The sequence below is a fragment of the Helianthus annuus genome, chromosome 8 (assembly GCF_002127325.2).
Source record: "Helianthus annuus cultivar XRQ/B chromosome 8, HanXRQr2.0-SUNRISE, whole genome shotgun sequence".
NCBI lineage: Eukaryota > Viridiplantae > Streptophyta > Magnoliopsida > Asterales > Asteraceae > Helianthus > Helianthus annuus.
In genome coordinates this window covers 20,931,883-20,948,576 of record NC_035440.2, presented here as the reverse complement: position 1 = coordinate 20,948,576, position 16,694 = coordinate 20,931,883, and the positions used below count along the sequence as shown (strand labels likewise).

The 16,694-nt window shown below is 34.8% G+C and overlaps 1 protein-coding gene across 1 annotated transcript; it reads right to left on the bottom strand.

Moving 5' to 3' along the window:
- Nucleotides 1-14,264: 14,264 nt before the first annotated feature.
- Nucleotides 14,265-15,476, bottom strand: LOC110869712 (F-box protein CPR1). Its single transcript, XM_022118942.1, has one exon. The coding sequence runs from the start codon at nucleotides 15,474-15,476 to the stop codon at nucleotides 14,265-14,267; it is 1,212 nt and encodes a 403-aa protein (XP_021974634.1).
- Between the last annotated feature and the right edge of the window lie 1,218 nt (nucleotides 15,477-16,694).

Genomic DNA, 16,694 nt, shown 5'->3' with positions numbered 1-16,694 from the left:
CAAGAATCACGTTAACACAACTAACATGGCATTGCTAAATCACAGAATTATATTAAGGCCAATCCGCACAATCATATTAATCATCAAATCATACCGAGTGAAACTGATGTTTATCACTATTGTTTCATTTAACAATCACTATTATAATCTTTCAACCTCACATAATATTCACGTAGCATGATCATTATCTAAGAAATAATCAACCTATTGTAGCACTTTCGTAAATCATAATCACATAAGGAACAATCCCATAAAAATTACATAAATATAGATGCACTAACCAAGAGAGGCTCGACTAATCAAACTGATATCTCAACTACCAGATCGCCTTGGTAGGGGGGTGGGGTTGTCAGCCGTTCGCAGGTCAATGGAGATAGAGTAGGGCTTGTTTGAGTTTATGATCATAAACAATCTAGTACATTACTTGATATAATAATTGTTTGGGCGGTACTGTTATAACCGGAATGGGCTTGAGCCCATTTACATAACATCATGGTTTAGGGGTTTATGAAGTGTGTAAACCATATAATGGTTTCGGGCCTGACCATGCGGGCCAGATGAGAGAGGCCCAAACGGCCATGGAGTGTGTTACGAGTGGGTTTGAGGTCCAAGTCCAAAAGACTAACAATACGCCTAATGAGTTCATGAACCAAACATGTTATGACTATCCAATATACGAATAATGGGTTCCTGTATTAAACATTCATACGCACACAAACATTTAATGGATCAAACAAAAGGACACACGTTGAAGGGTTGTGGAATTTTAGCAACACTAACCTAGGGAATACGGGTTGTCACATTCGGGAATACGGGTTGTCACAAATAAACCCACTTATCCTTTCCTCTCTTTATTTACACTATCTATATTTATTTTATTTTGAATCAACATGATTTATATACATCAAACCTTTTCTATGAGTTGCAAGTTCAACATCACAATGGTTTGAAAAGACACCCATTCATCTCTTCATTAGCTGCTAATTTTCTAAATTGAAGTGGTGTGACTTTTAAATAAAAGAGACATACCCAAGTTGGTTTTTGTAGTATTATATAATTATTTTTTATTTAAATAATATTTATTTTCAACGACCCCTTAGAGACAACTTGTCGTTATTAAAGGGTCCTCAGTCCCCGACGACTCTTTCTCGACGACATTTTGACCATTAGCGTCGCAGGTGTCGTGACATAACTTTTCTAGACGACTGGTCGTCGGGATAGGCTATCCCAACAACACGTCGTCGAGAAAAGTCGACTTATCTGAGAAAATTTCTTATAGTGATTTTAGCATCTATAATTTAAAAATACAAAACTAATGAAAAGTAAAGAGTAAATTGCCAAACTCGCCCATGAGGTTTCGATATGTTTGTCAGTTTCATCCAAAACAACTTTTTCCTATCATAGTTCTCTTCGCTTTTAGATGTTTTGCCATTTTTATCCAAACGTCTAATTTGGGTTATTTTATCTGTCAAATATTTGGATGAAAACGGCGAAAAATCTCAAACATTTGGGACATTTATGGGAAAAAAGTTAGATATTTGGATAAAAATGGCAAAAATAATATTCAAAAGTGAAGGGCAATATATTACAAAAAAAAAGTTGTTTTTGATGAAACAAGCAAATATTCTCAAACCTTATGAACGAGCTTGGCAATTTACTCAAAATTAAAAATATATACCACTATTCATCATCACTTTATATTAATATATACTTGGTTTGCTGAAGTCGCAAGTTGCGACGGCCGCAACGAAGCAAATGATAATGTAAAATAAATGTTATTTTAGAATGAAAGATTTTGTTTAGAAAGCCAAACCGTCATCATCAATTCAGTTTATTATTGTAGAGTTTTTTGATACCAAAAAATACTATATTTTGAATACAAACTCGTTTAAAAAAAATGATACTAGAATATACAAAAAATAAGCAAAACTGTGCATTTAGACTGTTACAAAAAAAAAAAATAACAAACATAACTTATTTAATAAATCAAGTTAAATGATAAAGGAAGAACGATTTAAAAAAGAAAAAAAATATTACCAAGGAAATCTGATTTAAAAAATAATTATTTAAAAAAAAGAAAAATAATTACTTAAAGATAAAAAAATTTAAAGAAACTAAATTATTCAATAAAACATCATATTAAATTTTAATGGATCAAGTAAATATGATTTGCAAAAAAGAAAAAAAAAATGTTTATTAAAAACAGAAAAAAATATTATCGTAAAGGACATACACTACAAAGAATTCTCGCAATAGCAGCGACTTTTGTCGTCGCTAATACTCCCAATTGTCGCCGCTAATGAACCATCACTAATGCTTGTCATGTCGCCGCTAATAGTACTTGTCGCCACTAATTCCTTTAACTTTTTAGCGACGACTTCTGTGGTCACTCAAGCCGGTCAAACCCGAACCAAACCAGTACCCGATTTTAAACCGGTCAAACCCGGGCCTTTCCCCTAAAAAGCCAGGTCAGAACCCGAACCGGGTTTGACTTTCTTTGAGCTAACCACACAAGGTTTCAACCGAACCAGTTTGAGCCAAAAACTCGATTTGTGCACTTCTACTTCTCTTAGGTACCTACTGGAAATACATCTACTGCCATGTATAAATAGCCTAACCCAACCCAACCCTTGTGTTCTGAAAAAAAGCCCAACCCAACCTGCACCCAGACCTGCAACCCTAACCATACTTTTATTTGACTAAAAAATAGTCAAACATCATGAAATCAACAATAGATCTTCTCAAGTTACTAACATAACAACTGAAATTACAAAGCAATTTGGAATATTCGTACTGTTTTCAAAGTGGCGTCAGAGAATCAGGCGAGATGGAGGTGCTCCGGAGAGTGAAGGTGGTGCGGCGGTGCGATAGTGCTCCGGCAGACTCAAGGTTGTGCAACGGTGCGACGGTGGAGATGATGAGTTGTGGTGTGTGCAGATTTCATCTTGGAGGGAAAAGAGGGAAAAATGGGTTGTTTGAGCTTTTTACACATGTTTTATTCAAGGATAAACCCTAGTCCTTCGATCAATTAAGCAAACAACGACCCAGATCAATTGCAAAGCCCATGTCCTGCATCAAGACTTTTAGCGGCGACTTTTTAGATGTTGCCGCTAAAAGTGTCAGCGTTAATACTTGAATTTCTTGTAGTGATATAATTTTAAAAAAGAAAAAAATGATTTAAAAATAATCATTAAAAAATAAGAGTCATGTTAGTATTCATGACACTTAAAAATATACATAAAATAAATAAATATACAAATATATAATATAATATAATATAATGTTGTATAGTATAGTATAGTATAGTATAGTATAGTATAGTATAGTATAGTATAGTATAGTATAGTATAGTATAGTATAGTATAGTATAGTATAGTATAGTACAGTATAGTACAGTACAGTACAGTACAGTACAGTACAGTACAGTACAGTACAGTACAGTACAGTACAGTACAGTACAGTACAGTACAGTACAGTACAGTACAGTACAGTACAGTACAGTACAGTACAGTACAGTACACTAAGTACAGTACAGTACAGCTACAGTACAGTACAGTACAGGTGCAGTTACAGTACAAGTTACAGTACAGTACAGATACAGGTACAGTACAGCTGACAGTACAGTATATAGTTAGGTATAGATAGTATAGTATTAGTTATAGTATAGTATAGTATAGTATAGTATAGTATAGTATAGTAATAGTATAGCATGCATAGATGATAATAGATAGCATAGCATAGCATAGTATAGATATAGCATAGCAATGAGCATAGTTATAGCTATAGATAGCATAGCATATAGTATAGTATTAGTATAGTATAGTATTAGTATAGTATAGTATAGATAGCATAGTAAGCATAGTATGTTAAGTATAGTATAGATAGTATAGTTATAGTATAGATATAGTATAGTATAGTATAGGTATAGTATAGTATAGTTATAGTATAGTATAGTATAGTATAGTATAGTATAGTATAGTATAGTATAGTATAGTATAGTATAGTATAGTATAGTATAGTATAGTATAGTAGTATAGTATAGTTAGTATAGTATAGTATAGTATAGTATAGTATAGTATAGCATAGCATAGTATAGCATAGTATAGCATAGTATAGCATAGTATAGCATAGCATAGGATAGTATAGCATAGTATACCATATCATAGCATAGTATAGTATAGTATAGAATAGTATATCATAGCATAGCATAGTATAGCATAGCATAGCATAGCATAGCATAGCATAGCATAGCATAGCATAGCATAGCATAGCATAGCATAGCATAGCATAGCATAGCACAGCATAGCACAGCATAGCATAGAACAGCATAGCATAGGATAGTATAGTATAGTATAGCATAGCATAGTATAACATTTCATAGTATAGCATAGTATAGTATAGTATAGTATAGAAATAGTATATTATAGTATAGAATAGCATATAATAGCATAGCATAGTATAGAATAGCATAGAATAGCATAGCATAGCATAGCATAGCATAGCATAGAATAACATAGAATAGCATAGAATAGCAAAGCATAGCATAGCATAGCATAGCATAGCATAGCATAGCATAGCATAGCATAGCATAGCATAGCATAGCATAGCATAGCATAGCATAGCATAGCATAGCATAGCATAGTATAGTATAGTATAGGGTGTGGTTCGGCTTCAAAGTCCAAATTTCCTAAAAAGTGTAAAATTTATAAAACACTATAATTTCAGCTATAAAATACAACTAAAACCCACAAATTATAGAGTGAAGATTACCAAAAATCATATTCAAACCCTAACCCTAATGGTCCATAAAAACTTCAAACAAACCAATGTAAAAATATGAATACAAAACATAACATGCTAATCAACATAAAACACATTAATTTTTGTCATTCGATAATCAAAGCCTTATCATTCAAAACACAACACAAAACCAAATTGCCCTTCTCGTTAACAGAAAATATAGATGAAGTTAACCCAATAGACTAAAATGACAATGGTGAAACCTTTTTGGACCAAAAGGTGGTCCATAAAAACTTCAAACAAACCAATGTAAAAATATGAATACAAAACATAACATGCTAATCAACATAAAACACATTAACTTTTGCCATTCGATAATTAAAGCCTTATCATTCAAAACACAACACAAAACCAAATAGCCCTTCTCGTTAACAGAAACCGGTAGACTAAAATGACAATGGTTGGTGAAACCTTTTTGGACCAAAAGGCGAAAAATGAAACATTTGCACTAAACTGACAAAATGACACAAATTATAGGGACTAAAATGACATTTACCTCAAAAGAAAAGTTAGGTGGCCAATTGCATGTCTATAACTCAAAACACGCCTCAGGTTCGTAAAGGCTTGATGACTATGTTGTGAATTCAAAAATGATGCCCGTGGCCGTACCTCCTTGGTTAACATTCCATTCTTTGTGAGGCTAGACACAAGAAATTTTTTTGTAAAAGGGAAGGATATCAATCATATGGCAATAACTCTGCTACAATTTTGAGATTAGTAGTTGGAAATTTGGTATTCGTAATGGAGTAGGATATCAATTATACTACAACCCAGTTAATAAAACAGATGCAATCTACTATTTAGAGCGCATTATAATCTACTACTTACAATCTGGAATGACCTCAGATTGAAAGTTTTGACACCTGAATCAGTTAAAAACCGTTTTGTCTCTCCTTAAAGAAAGACAGGGAATATGGCCATTTGGCATACTAAATTGATTCAGATTTAATAGGTTTCTGAGAAGACAAACCTGAATGTAGAATAAACAAGATCGATGTGATTTGTAAGCTATCAGGTTGAAGAAATTAGACGATTCCTTAATTACCATTGCTCTAGACACTTGCAATTTTCGTTTGTGGTGGAAGGACTTACAAAAAAAAAAAAAAAAAAAAAAAAAAAAAGAAAACATGCAACACCAGTTCATTTAATTTGAAATTAAAGGACAACCAGTTGAACCAAATCGTTTATGCTAATAAAGAATTAGCGGATTCCTGGATATGTTCAAGGAACAACCTTTCTACGCTACATATATAGAAGCAGAATAGCAAAATGAACCGAATCATATATGCAAATAGAGAATTCATATGTAATTAAGGCACTACAGGTGATACTTGACTTAAGCCTAGCTAAGAAACATGTATAACTGATACTTGAACATAAGCCGCAACAGTTGGCCCACTCTAATTAACAGGTGTTATCCAAACATGACTGTCGACATAAGGAACAATTTTGACCCTGTCATAGGATATCTAGGAATTACCATATCCTTGAAGAATTTAACGTTGGCAGCATCTTGATCATACAAAGCTAGACAGTTATAACCTTGCCGAAAAAACTTGTTATTTAATGTGAATCCAATAGGAACAATGTCACCACTAAACTGTGGAAATACATGGTTATTCATTCAAGATTCCACCCCATATTCATCCATCACCCACACCTCAAAGTCGTATATCCAATTTGAAATCTACGCAAGATCGTAAATCAACAATGGATGAACCCAAATTTTGGTTGTAATTGGTAGTGAGCTCTACAATTCTTAAAGTTCAGTCCAAGAAGAAACACAATACTAACTATGAAATAAACATGGTGTTTTAACCATAATTTCCAGGCAAAAACTCCCAATAAATTCAAGCGAAAACATTATATGTATAGGGCATAGTGTATATATGTTGGGATATTTGTTACCACGGATAAAGGATTCCAAACGACCACTTGTACAAGTATTTATTCAAAATAGAAACCTCTTTTTAATTTAGAATGTTTAGGATTCCATAACACAAGATCGTTGTGATTCAAATCGACAATCATCAAGTTCAAGAAAATAATACAATCCATATTTATGATCATAAAGCTAGAAGTTTTTTAGGTTTTTACGGGAAGACTATAAACAGAGACCATAAACACCAAAAACTTAATTTAGACATGAACCAACACCACAAAAGCAAACTGACAACACAATGTTGAACTCATCATGTTTACTTCAGAAAGTCTAGATATAATGCACTGAAAATTAGTACTTCTGCTTATCCTAATTAAGAAACACCTAAGTATATAGTATAATCTAATAGTTGATAGAATAGACTTATTAAACTTAATTATTTATGATATGTAACTCATATAACTTAGAACTCGGATCAAGGTGATAAGTTGTGGCGGGTGATAAGCAGGATAATTCAAAACTGTCCGATGACAGTTTTCCCGCCACATTTAACCGCCATGTTCCTATGTATAAATAACAGGGAACCGGCAACATTGTTCGGTACCAAGACAATCAATTACATTCTGTTATTGCTTTGTCCATTCATTCATTTTTCGTATTATCAATTGTTCAAACATGTCTAACGATTCCGCTGTCAAGTATTCAATGATTCATCATAATGACGATGATCATCATGAGTCTGGGCCAACAAGTGGTATCAGACCCACTTCGACAATCCTTCCGTGCCAACACTGTCATGAAGAACAAATCAAGTTGCAGAAGAGAAATCAAAGAACAAGATTATGTTTTTACTGTCACCGTCCAGGGCATTACATTTATGAATGTAAATCGAAAGAAAATGATGAGAATACACAACTGATCAGTCAAGCGGTAAATGCAGGAATTCGAAATCAAAAGATGTTTGCAGAAGATCGGAACCCACTGATAGTGACAGGAACCGAAGGCGGTATATGGGGAGACATATGGTATGTCAGTAACTCTTTTTCACAACACTATGCCGGTAACATAAATGTTTTTAAATGGATAAAACATTTAGTGGGGGTTGAAACGAATTCAGGGGAAAATGAATTTCTGTTTATGCGGGGGATAGGGGTTGTAGAAGTTAAGTCAAATAATGAAAGATTATCGATTCAAAGCGTTATTTATACGCCTGAATTAGACAGGAATGTTTTAAGTATGAATCAATTGACCTTGCAAGGATTCACGGTCAAAAAGGCCAAAGATACTTGCAAGATCTTTCCCATGTTCTCCCCTCCGATAGTTAATACGGTAAATGAAGACACAGGGTTATCAAAGGAAGATGAACTGGGTCTGAAAGAAAAACAAAAAGTGATAAGTTTGAATGATGTAAATGGAAAATATAAGGAAGAATATCTGAATTCTTATTTTGAAGACCTACATGTCTCCTCTTGTGAAACGGATTGGAGTGTTATGATTATAAGGGCCTTAGATTTCAAGAATTTCAATGATTGCAAAAATATGTTAAACATGTTGGAAGATGGGAAGTTTGTATTTCATTACAAACATGAATTAGAGAAGAAGTTCGAGGAGATGATATCCTGGTTCATCACAGTCTTCTTGGGGATAACCACAAGACCAGTACCACCGGTGATGATCGATAACAAAAGGATAGACTTGTTAAGTCTATATATGATTGTAGAAAGAGATGGTGGACACAGCAACGTGACTGAAGACAATCTCTGGCCGATAATTGCCAAAGATTTGGGTTATGAGTATAAGGATGGAGAGTACATGAGAGTAGTTTATGCCATGTACTTGGATGTTTTAATTTACTATTATAGGTTTAAAGATGTACAGGAGAAAGCAGGTGATTTAGAAAGAATGAAGGAAAAAGAAGTAGCACCGGAATGCAGCCATGGAAGGAGTGCAAGTGCAGAAGTAATCAAGGATGTGATTGCAATGAATCATTATGCACTTTATGCGGGCAACGATTGGGAAGGTGCATGGAACATGCAAAAGAAGCGAAGGAAGTTCAGTTTTAATCAGGCACGGAAAGCCGTCGAAGAAGCCAACGAAAGTGTTCTCAAGTTTGCTGCTAAACGTAATTAAGTTTAGGGGGAAGTGATAGAATAGACTTATTAAACTTAATTATTTATGATATGTAACTGTATATATATTCATATAACTTAGAACTCGGATCAAGGTGATAAGTTGTGGCGGGTGATAAGCAGGATAATTCGAAAACTGTCCGATGACAGTTTTCCCGCCACATTTAACCGCCATATTCCTATGTATAAATAACAGGGAACCGGCAACATTGTTCGGTACCAAGACAATCAATTACATTATGTTATTGCTTTGTCCATTCATTTATTTTTCGTATTATCAATTGTTCAAACATGTCTAACGATTCCGCTGTCAAGTATTCAATGATTCATCGTAATGACGATGATGATGATGATCATGAGTCTGGGCCAACAATAGTAACAAAAGATATAATAAGTAGATCTCATGTTTTGCCTCTTGTAGCCTGTTTTTGATAGCGGAAGCCTAGGATCTTGATTATCATCAGAACAGGGTTTTGGGGATTTGGCATGAAATAGAGGATTATTGATAGAATTGGAAGGCATGATCAAAATGGTAAGTAGAGATAAGATTGGACAGACAATAATAAGGAATTATGAATGTCTTGGTGCCTAGGATTGTTCCCGGCAACGAGTTTATATACATGATGGACAAGCGGTTATTAGGTAGTTCGGTTTTTGATGGGAATAACCGTCATGTCTGAACGGTTTAACTACCGTCACAACCGCTGGTTACATCGTTACATACATATACATACGAATAGATATAAGTCACGGTAATAATGTATAATACATATAATTATGTTTAAATCTATATAAAAATATATAAAACTAATACTCCCCCGTAAACATAATTATGTTTAACGAGAGTTCTTGATGACGTTGTGATTAGCTTCAGTTATGGCCTTCTTTGCTCTTGTGAAATCAAACTTCTTCCTTTGTTTTAACTTCTTGATTCCATGCCAGTCACCACCACCATAAAATGCATAATGATCTTCAGCAATGTCTTGAATACGTTCAGCCTGTTTGTAAGAATCGCCAGCCATACCTGCATAATCTTCCGACTGATTGTATAATATTTTGGCTATTTCTGCATGATCTGCATATAAAGCGTATTGTTCAGCATTAACTTCTTTTGTTCCTGTACTCATCGAGCATTCAGCAGCCTCTGGTTGTCCTGCACCACTCCTAGCCTCCTTATCTCCTTCACTTACGGTCTGCCTCGGATCCATCATCTTAACCTCTCCTTGTTCGAGTACATTTTCTTGTGTCAACTTGATTTTGTAGTAATACACAAGAACATCCAGATACATTGCGTATATCAGGCGCATGTATTCACCATCTTCATACTCGAAACCTATATCTTTTGCTATCATGGCCCACATGCCATTCTCTGTGATCCTCCGGTGACCTCCTTCCCTTTTTACCACCATATAAAGATCCAGTAATCCCACTTTCCGGTTGTTTGAAACGTATGCAGGTAACGGTCTTGAGTTAATTTCCAATTTCTCTTTAATAAACCACTCTATCATGTTGTTGAATGCCGATTCCAGATAATGTTTATACTTAATTACGTAATCTTCATCTTCAAGCATTTGCAGTAAGGCCTTGCAATCTTGAAAGTCCTTAAAGGACATTGCTTGAAGGATCTGTATGTTCCAATCTGGTTCGGCGACAGTGACATTTAAACTTTCGAAATATTTATTTAAGAATTCTTCTTTGAATTTCTCATGATCTGAACTCTTACTGATCATGTATTCTTTTTCAAGTTCTCCGATTTCATCTTCCCTAGTCAGACCGGTGTGAACATTCTTTTTATTATTTATAGGGACACTGAAAGTGGGAAATAATTTACATACATCCCCCATGAATTTTACGGTAAACCCTTGAATCATTAACTGATCGAGACTCAAGACATTTCTATCAATGTCTGGTGTGTAAAACACACTTTGTACTCGTACCTTTTCAGTCCCTGTTATAATATCAACAACTCCAATCCCTCTAATGAAAAAGAAATTGTTTTCCCCATTCTCCGTTTCAACACATGACATAATTTTCATTCGTTTAAACATGTCAATATTACCAGAAATATGTCGTTTGTAAGTCTTACTAACATACCATATATCTGACCAGTATCCTCCGTCGGTTCCGATCACTATAAACTCTTGTCGCTGTCCGGGTTGCATATCTTTGCTTGTTTCTTGTTCTTTCTGCGTACCCACATTAACCGCTAAACGAAGTAACTGGCTTTCTTCATCCTTTTCCTTTTCTTGACATGTAGAAATTTTATGCCCTGGCCTGTTACAATAGTAACAGCATCGCTGCATCCATTTCCGATCACGCTTTTCTTCTATGCAGTGCATGCATGGCATCATGGTTGATGATGGCTTCAAATCATAATCACTTACGTAACCGGCTCTGATACCACTTGATAGCGGAAGCCTAGGATCTTGATTATCATCAGAACAGGGTTTTGGGGATTTGGCATGAAATAGAGGATTATTGATAGAATTGGAAGGCATGATCAAAATGGTAAGTAGAGATAAGATTGGACAGACAATAATAAGGAATTATGAATGTCTTGGTGCCTAGGATTGTTCCCGGCAACGAGTTTATATACATGATGGACAAGCGGTTATTAGGTAGTTCGGTTTTTGGCGGGAATAACCGTCATGTCTGAACGGTTTAACTACCGTCACAACCGCTGGTTACATCGTTACATACATATACATACGAATAGATATAAGTCACGGTAATAATGTATAATACATATAATTATGTTTAAATCTATATAAAAATATATAAAACTAATAGTTTTGACAGCTCATGTTTTCACTAGGACCAATATTTAAATTCACAGCAAACAAATAATGTACTGTCGTCCTCTATGCCAAGTTTTGAAAAAAAATAACCTTGGCTGCAATTCTATTTCCGCATTGAAACACGGAGGGTTTCCCCCAAGATTCAGCCTTCCTATATTCTTCCGTTACCCACACCTCACACTCACCATTTTGCTAATCTAGCAGCTCGTATTGGATATCCACCATTTTGCTTGATGGAATTAATCTTGATGTTACGGGTCGTTTACGGGTCAACTCGGTTACCGGTTTTGTTTAACTGGGTCAGCAAATAGCAAACGGGTCATGGGTAAGGAACAAGTCTTAGATTGACCGAATATTTAAATTCACTAGGACCAATATTTAAATTCACAGCAAACAAATAATGCACTGTCGTCCTCTATGCCAAGTTTTGAAAAAAAAAATAACCTTGGCTGCAATTCTATTTCCGCATTGAAACACGGAGGGTTTCCCGCAAGATTCAGCCGCCCTATATTCTTCCATTACCCACACCTCACACTCACCATTTTGCTAATCTAGCAGCTCGTATTGGATATCCACCATTTTGCTTGATGGAATTAATCTTGATGTTACGGATCGTTTACGGGTCAACTCGGTTATCGGTTTTGTTTAACTGGGTCAGCAAATAGCAAACGGGTTATGGGTAAGGAACAAGTCTTAGATTGACCGAATATTTAAATTCACTAGGACCAATATTTAAATTCACAAATAATGCACTGTCGTAATGTCCTCTATGCCAATTTTTGAAAAAAAAAAAAAAAAAAAAAAAAACTTGGCTGCAATTCTTTTGTAGAAAGCTAGATGGAAACAAAGAGGGTTTCCCCCAAGATTCAGCAGCCCTATATTCTTCCATTACCCACACCTCACACTCACCATTTTGCTTGATACTTTTAAGAAAACATGACCCAACAACTTGAGAGACGGAGATATCAGATCACGGTTTTGAAACAGATTGAGTACTGTTCGGGACAACAATAGAAGGTGCAGTCATGTTATCAGCTAACTATTTAATTGTTTTACCAAGATTGGTAAATTTACATTGGTCTCAGTGAAAAACAGCTGGAAAATCTCTAGAATAAGACATGAAATAACAACAATTAGAATGCTAATAATTATTGAACCCTTGAATGCCGAAAACGTACTTAACCAGATCCTGATCAATGAGAAGAATAATAATAACAAAAAATGAAATACAGTAAGACAAAAGATTTGGAAAGAAAAAGAGCACAACACATAGTAGGAAATTTTGGGGAACACCCTTACATGTGAACATGAGCATGTCATTGTATTTTGACGGATAACAGCTCCAGCTGATTTGTAAGCCTAGACAGTTAAAATTATACAGTAATGAATCCGAGAGATGCTACTTCAGCTAGTTAAGCCAAAAAATTCAGATTTTGATGATAGATGAGCTCTTGGATAGAACCATTGATCCCACTTTAATGTGAAATTGACTTGAAACCGAGCTATCATAATTCTCATGAAACCAATTGACTTGGTGAAAGAATCGGCCACATTCCAATCTTTAACTAATAACTAAAATGCTTGTTGTACGATGATATCATGATTAAAATCTTGCTATAAATGTTAGCATGGCCAGCACTAAATATGTTAACATGGATCAGCATGCATGGTTTCCATTAGCGCCGCTTTGTGCAGGAACATAAGATTTTCAATGGTCTTTTACAAAAAAAAAAAAAAAACAATTATAGGAAAATAACTACGGTTGGGGGCCAAAGTGATGTTGAAAAGCTAAAATGATCTCTGAGAACTATTCATAACTGAGACGAGACATGATCTAGGAAACGGATTGGGGACGTTACTAAATACTAATGATTTTTCTTAAAAAACAAAGATTGGTGACAGAACACCAACGGTGGTTATCCACATTGATGAGACCATTTTGACAGTAACCCAGTTAATAAATCAGCTGTATAACAACTGATTACAGTCAGGAACAAAACATCCATATCATCCTTACTCTAAAAATAGCTTGGGTACTAAGAGTGAGTCAATGTATGCTTAATGAATGAATCTAGAAAGTAGGAGAGACCAATTTTGTGTTTTCATGGAGAAACTGACTGTGTGTTACAAAGTCATAATACCATATCAATTGCAACATCATTAGGGGGTTCCTTGCAGACCTTAATTGAACCAGGCTAATAACCCACGAGCTAGTATATAAAAAAACCCTTCTGGATGAGAAGGTTTAACAGGATACCATAACCCTAACTTGAATGTAGAATAAACACATGATCCTTAAAGATCATAAAACCAAACACTTGCCAACTTTTTAGCGGAAAAAGTTGCAAAAGATATAAACGTGCACCACCGATGTCATAGATATAGAAGCAGAAAAGAAAACTACACCAGAATATCAAACACATCACATATGCTAACAATAGAGAATCTTTATGTAATTAAGGCACAACATTTGATACTTGATCCAAGCTTAGTTATTAAACACACATAGTATAATTAATGCATAATGGTTGTAACAGAAAGATGTATTAATAACGAGGCCAAATCTTGCTTCTCGAGACCTTATTGACATATCACCTTCCTGTGAGAACTTTATTGAAATGATAAACGAACATATGCTGCAACCGTTGATCCAATCTAATTAGCAGGTGCTATCCAAACAAGACTGTCAACATAAGAAACGATTTTGACCCTGTCAAAACCAAACCTTGAATTAGCAATTACCTCCAAGGAATTAACCTTGGCAGCAATTTGATCATACAAAGCTAGACGGTTCTTATCATCGTGTAGAAGGAACTCCTTATTTAATATGAATCCAAGGGGAACTATATTACCACTAAACTGGGAAAATACATGGTGTTTCACCCATGATTCAGCCATCCCGTATTCATTCATCACCCACACCTCGATGTCGCCATCTTCCATGTATGACATCACACAAAGATTTCCAGACAAATGTCCCAAAAGCTTCGTCTGGTCCATCTTATACTGTGGTATAGAATCAGGAAGAGGTATCTCACCGAAAGTCTCAGTAGCCAAATCAAATGCTACTATCGCGTGCTTAGTTATTTTGCCATTAAGTCCACAAAGCCAATGAATATGGCCATCATGCCCATCACTCCCAATAATAGAAAGATCGGCAAAGTCAGAAATCCAACCCACATGAGAAGGAAACCTGTCATTGATCAACTTCCAGGAGCCTTTTCTCATGCTATACACTTCCACTTGTAACCACTCTTTAAAGTAGCTTAAGCTTTCAAACGCGGTAACTGGCCGTTGAAATAAGCGAGAGAACTTAACAACTTTGTAATCATCAGTTTCAGGATCGTACCCAAACCGAATGTGAAGATCGATGCCCTCAAAACCAAGGGAGGCTGGGATGGTATATGGAGGAAGAATCCTTAAGGCATTTAGAGAAGGGTTCCAAATGCAAATGATAGGATCACGATCGGATACAGTATCAGTAGGCCATAGAGCAAAACATATCAAGCCATTAAGAGAACCAAGAATACTACTGTGGGTATATCCAGGTGGGATAGTTAAACTTGCTGGTAAGTTAATGAAATTAGGGTTTTCGATAACAGGAGAGTGAGAAGGGTGTGCAATGATTGGTATCTCACCGTCAAGACAGAGCTCACTGTAGAAGACCATGAACATTTCATCGTTGTTGTGGATGGAACGATGGAGGTGTGATTTTATGAAAGATGGTTGAGATAAAAGTGCATTCATGGGCTTAGAGACGCACCTAAATTGAGCAAGTCGTTTGGCCGGTAATCGGATCAGAATGTCGGATAAAAGTTCCTCTGGTAGTTTTTCCATGGTTGTCGGCTGTTTTGGGAGTTTGTCCATAGTCGCCCGTTTTCTTTTGGGAGCTGCCTCTCGGGGAGCAGGAGGCGGACATAAAATGATAATATCAAAGAACAAGGGGAAACTTGTAGAAATAATTTTTTTTTTCTTTTTTTTTTATAGGGTTTTGAGTGGACTATTAAGAGAGGTTTTTTTTTTTTTTTTTTTGTTTTTTTAATGATCTTTTAATATGAGTTTTATGAGGTGATATTTTTGTTTTTTTATAGGGTTTTGCGTGGACATTTAAGAGAGGTGTTTTTTATGATATTTTAATATGAGTTTTATGAGGTGATATTTTTGTGATTTATGTGATCGACATTTTTAATGTAAGGAAGAATTGATGAATATAAGAAAAATTTATATTATGTAAGATAGTGAATAAGGGAGTGTTTATTGGGTAACGCTAAATAAGTGAGAAATTAAGCAATTAATAATTTAAAAATTTAACTTAACATGTTAAAAATCAAATTTTTTAAGAAAAAAATCAGCGCTTTTCCTTATAAATTAATGTAGAAGCCTTTTTAATAAAAAAATTCAAAAACTAAAAATATACAAAAAATGTTTAAAAATAGTTAAAAAAAGGTTTAAAATATGATTTTTTTTATTGGATTAGCTTCTACAAATTTTTATATCTAAAGCGCAAAATTGATTTTTAATGTATTAAGTTATATTTTTTAAATATATTTAACATGTTAAATGCACTGTTCTTTAGTTCCCTTAGTGTTCCCAAGTTAATCTCACACTAGTGATACATATTTATTGATGTAAGAAAAATGAAACACATAGTGTCGTGTATCAATTTTGACTTAAAGATCAAGTTAAATGTCTGCTTAGATTTTCATTCTTACATGAAACTATTCTAGTATTATTATTTTTCGCCGTGTATCAAGAGTAAAATGTACATTTTGATGATTCAAATTTCCATACTATCAATTAGCAAGTTTTGTGAGCATAAATATATTGTATGTTATGCTTGGTGAGTTTTTCAAAAAAAAGTTTAGTTGTAGGCCATGGAACATTATATTTTATTGTTATCTTTATTTCTATTATTATTTATTTTGTGATTTCTTTGTTTTTATTTTAGGCTGGGACTATCCGGACACCTTGTCCGCCTATTTTCACACTTTTTGAAACCTAGACGCCTCGTATAGCTCTATACGAGGCGTACATGCACTGAATTCGATGGGGTCTCAGAGGGTGTCAGGCACGATGTTTAAGGAA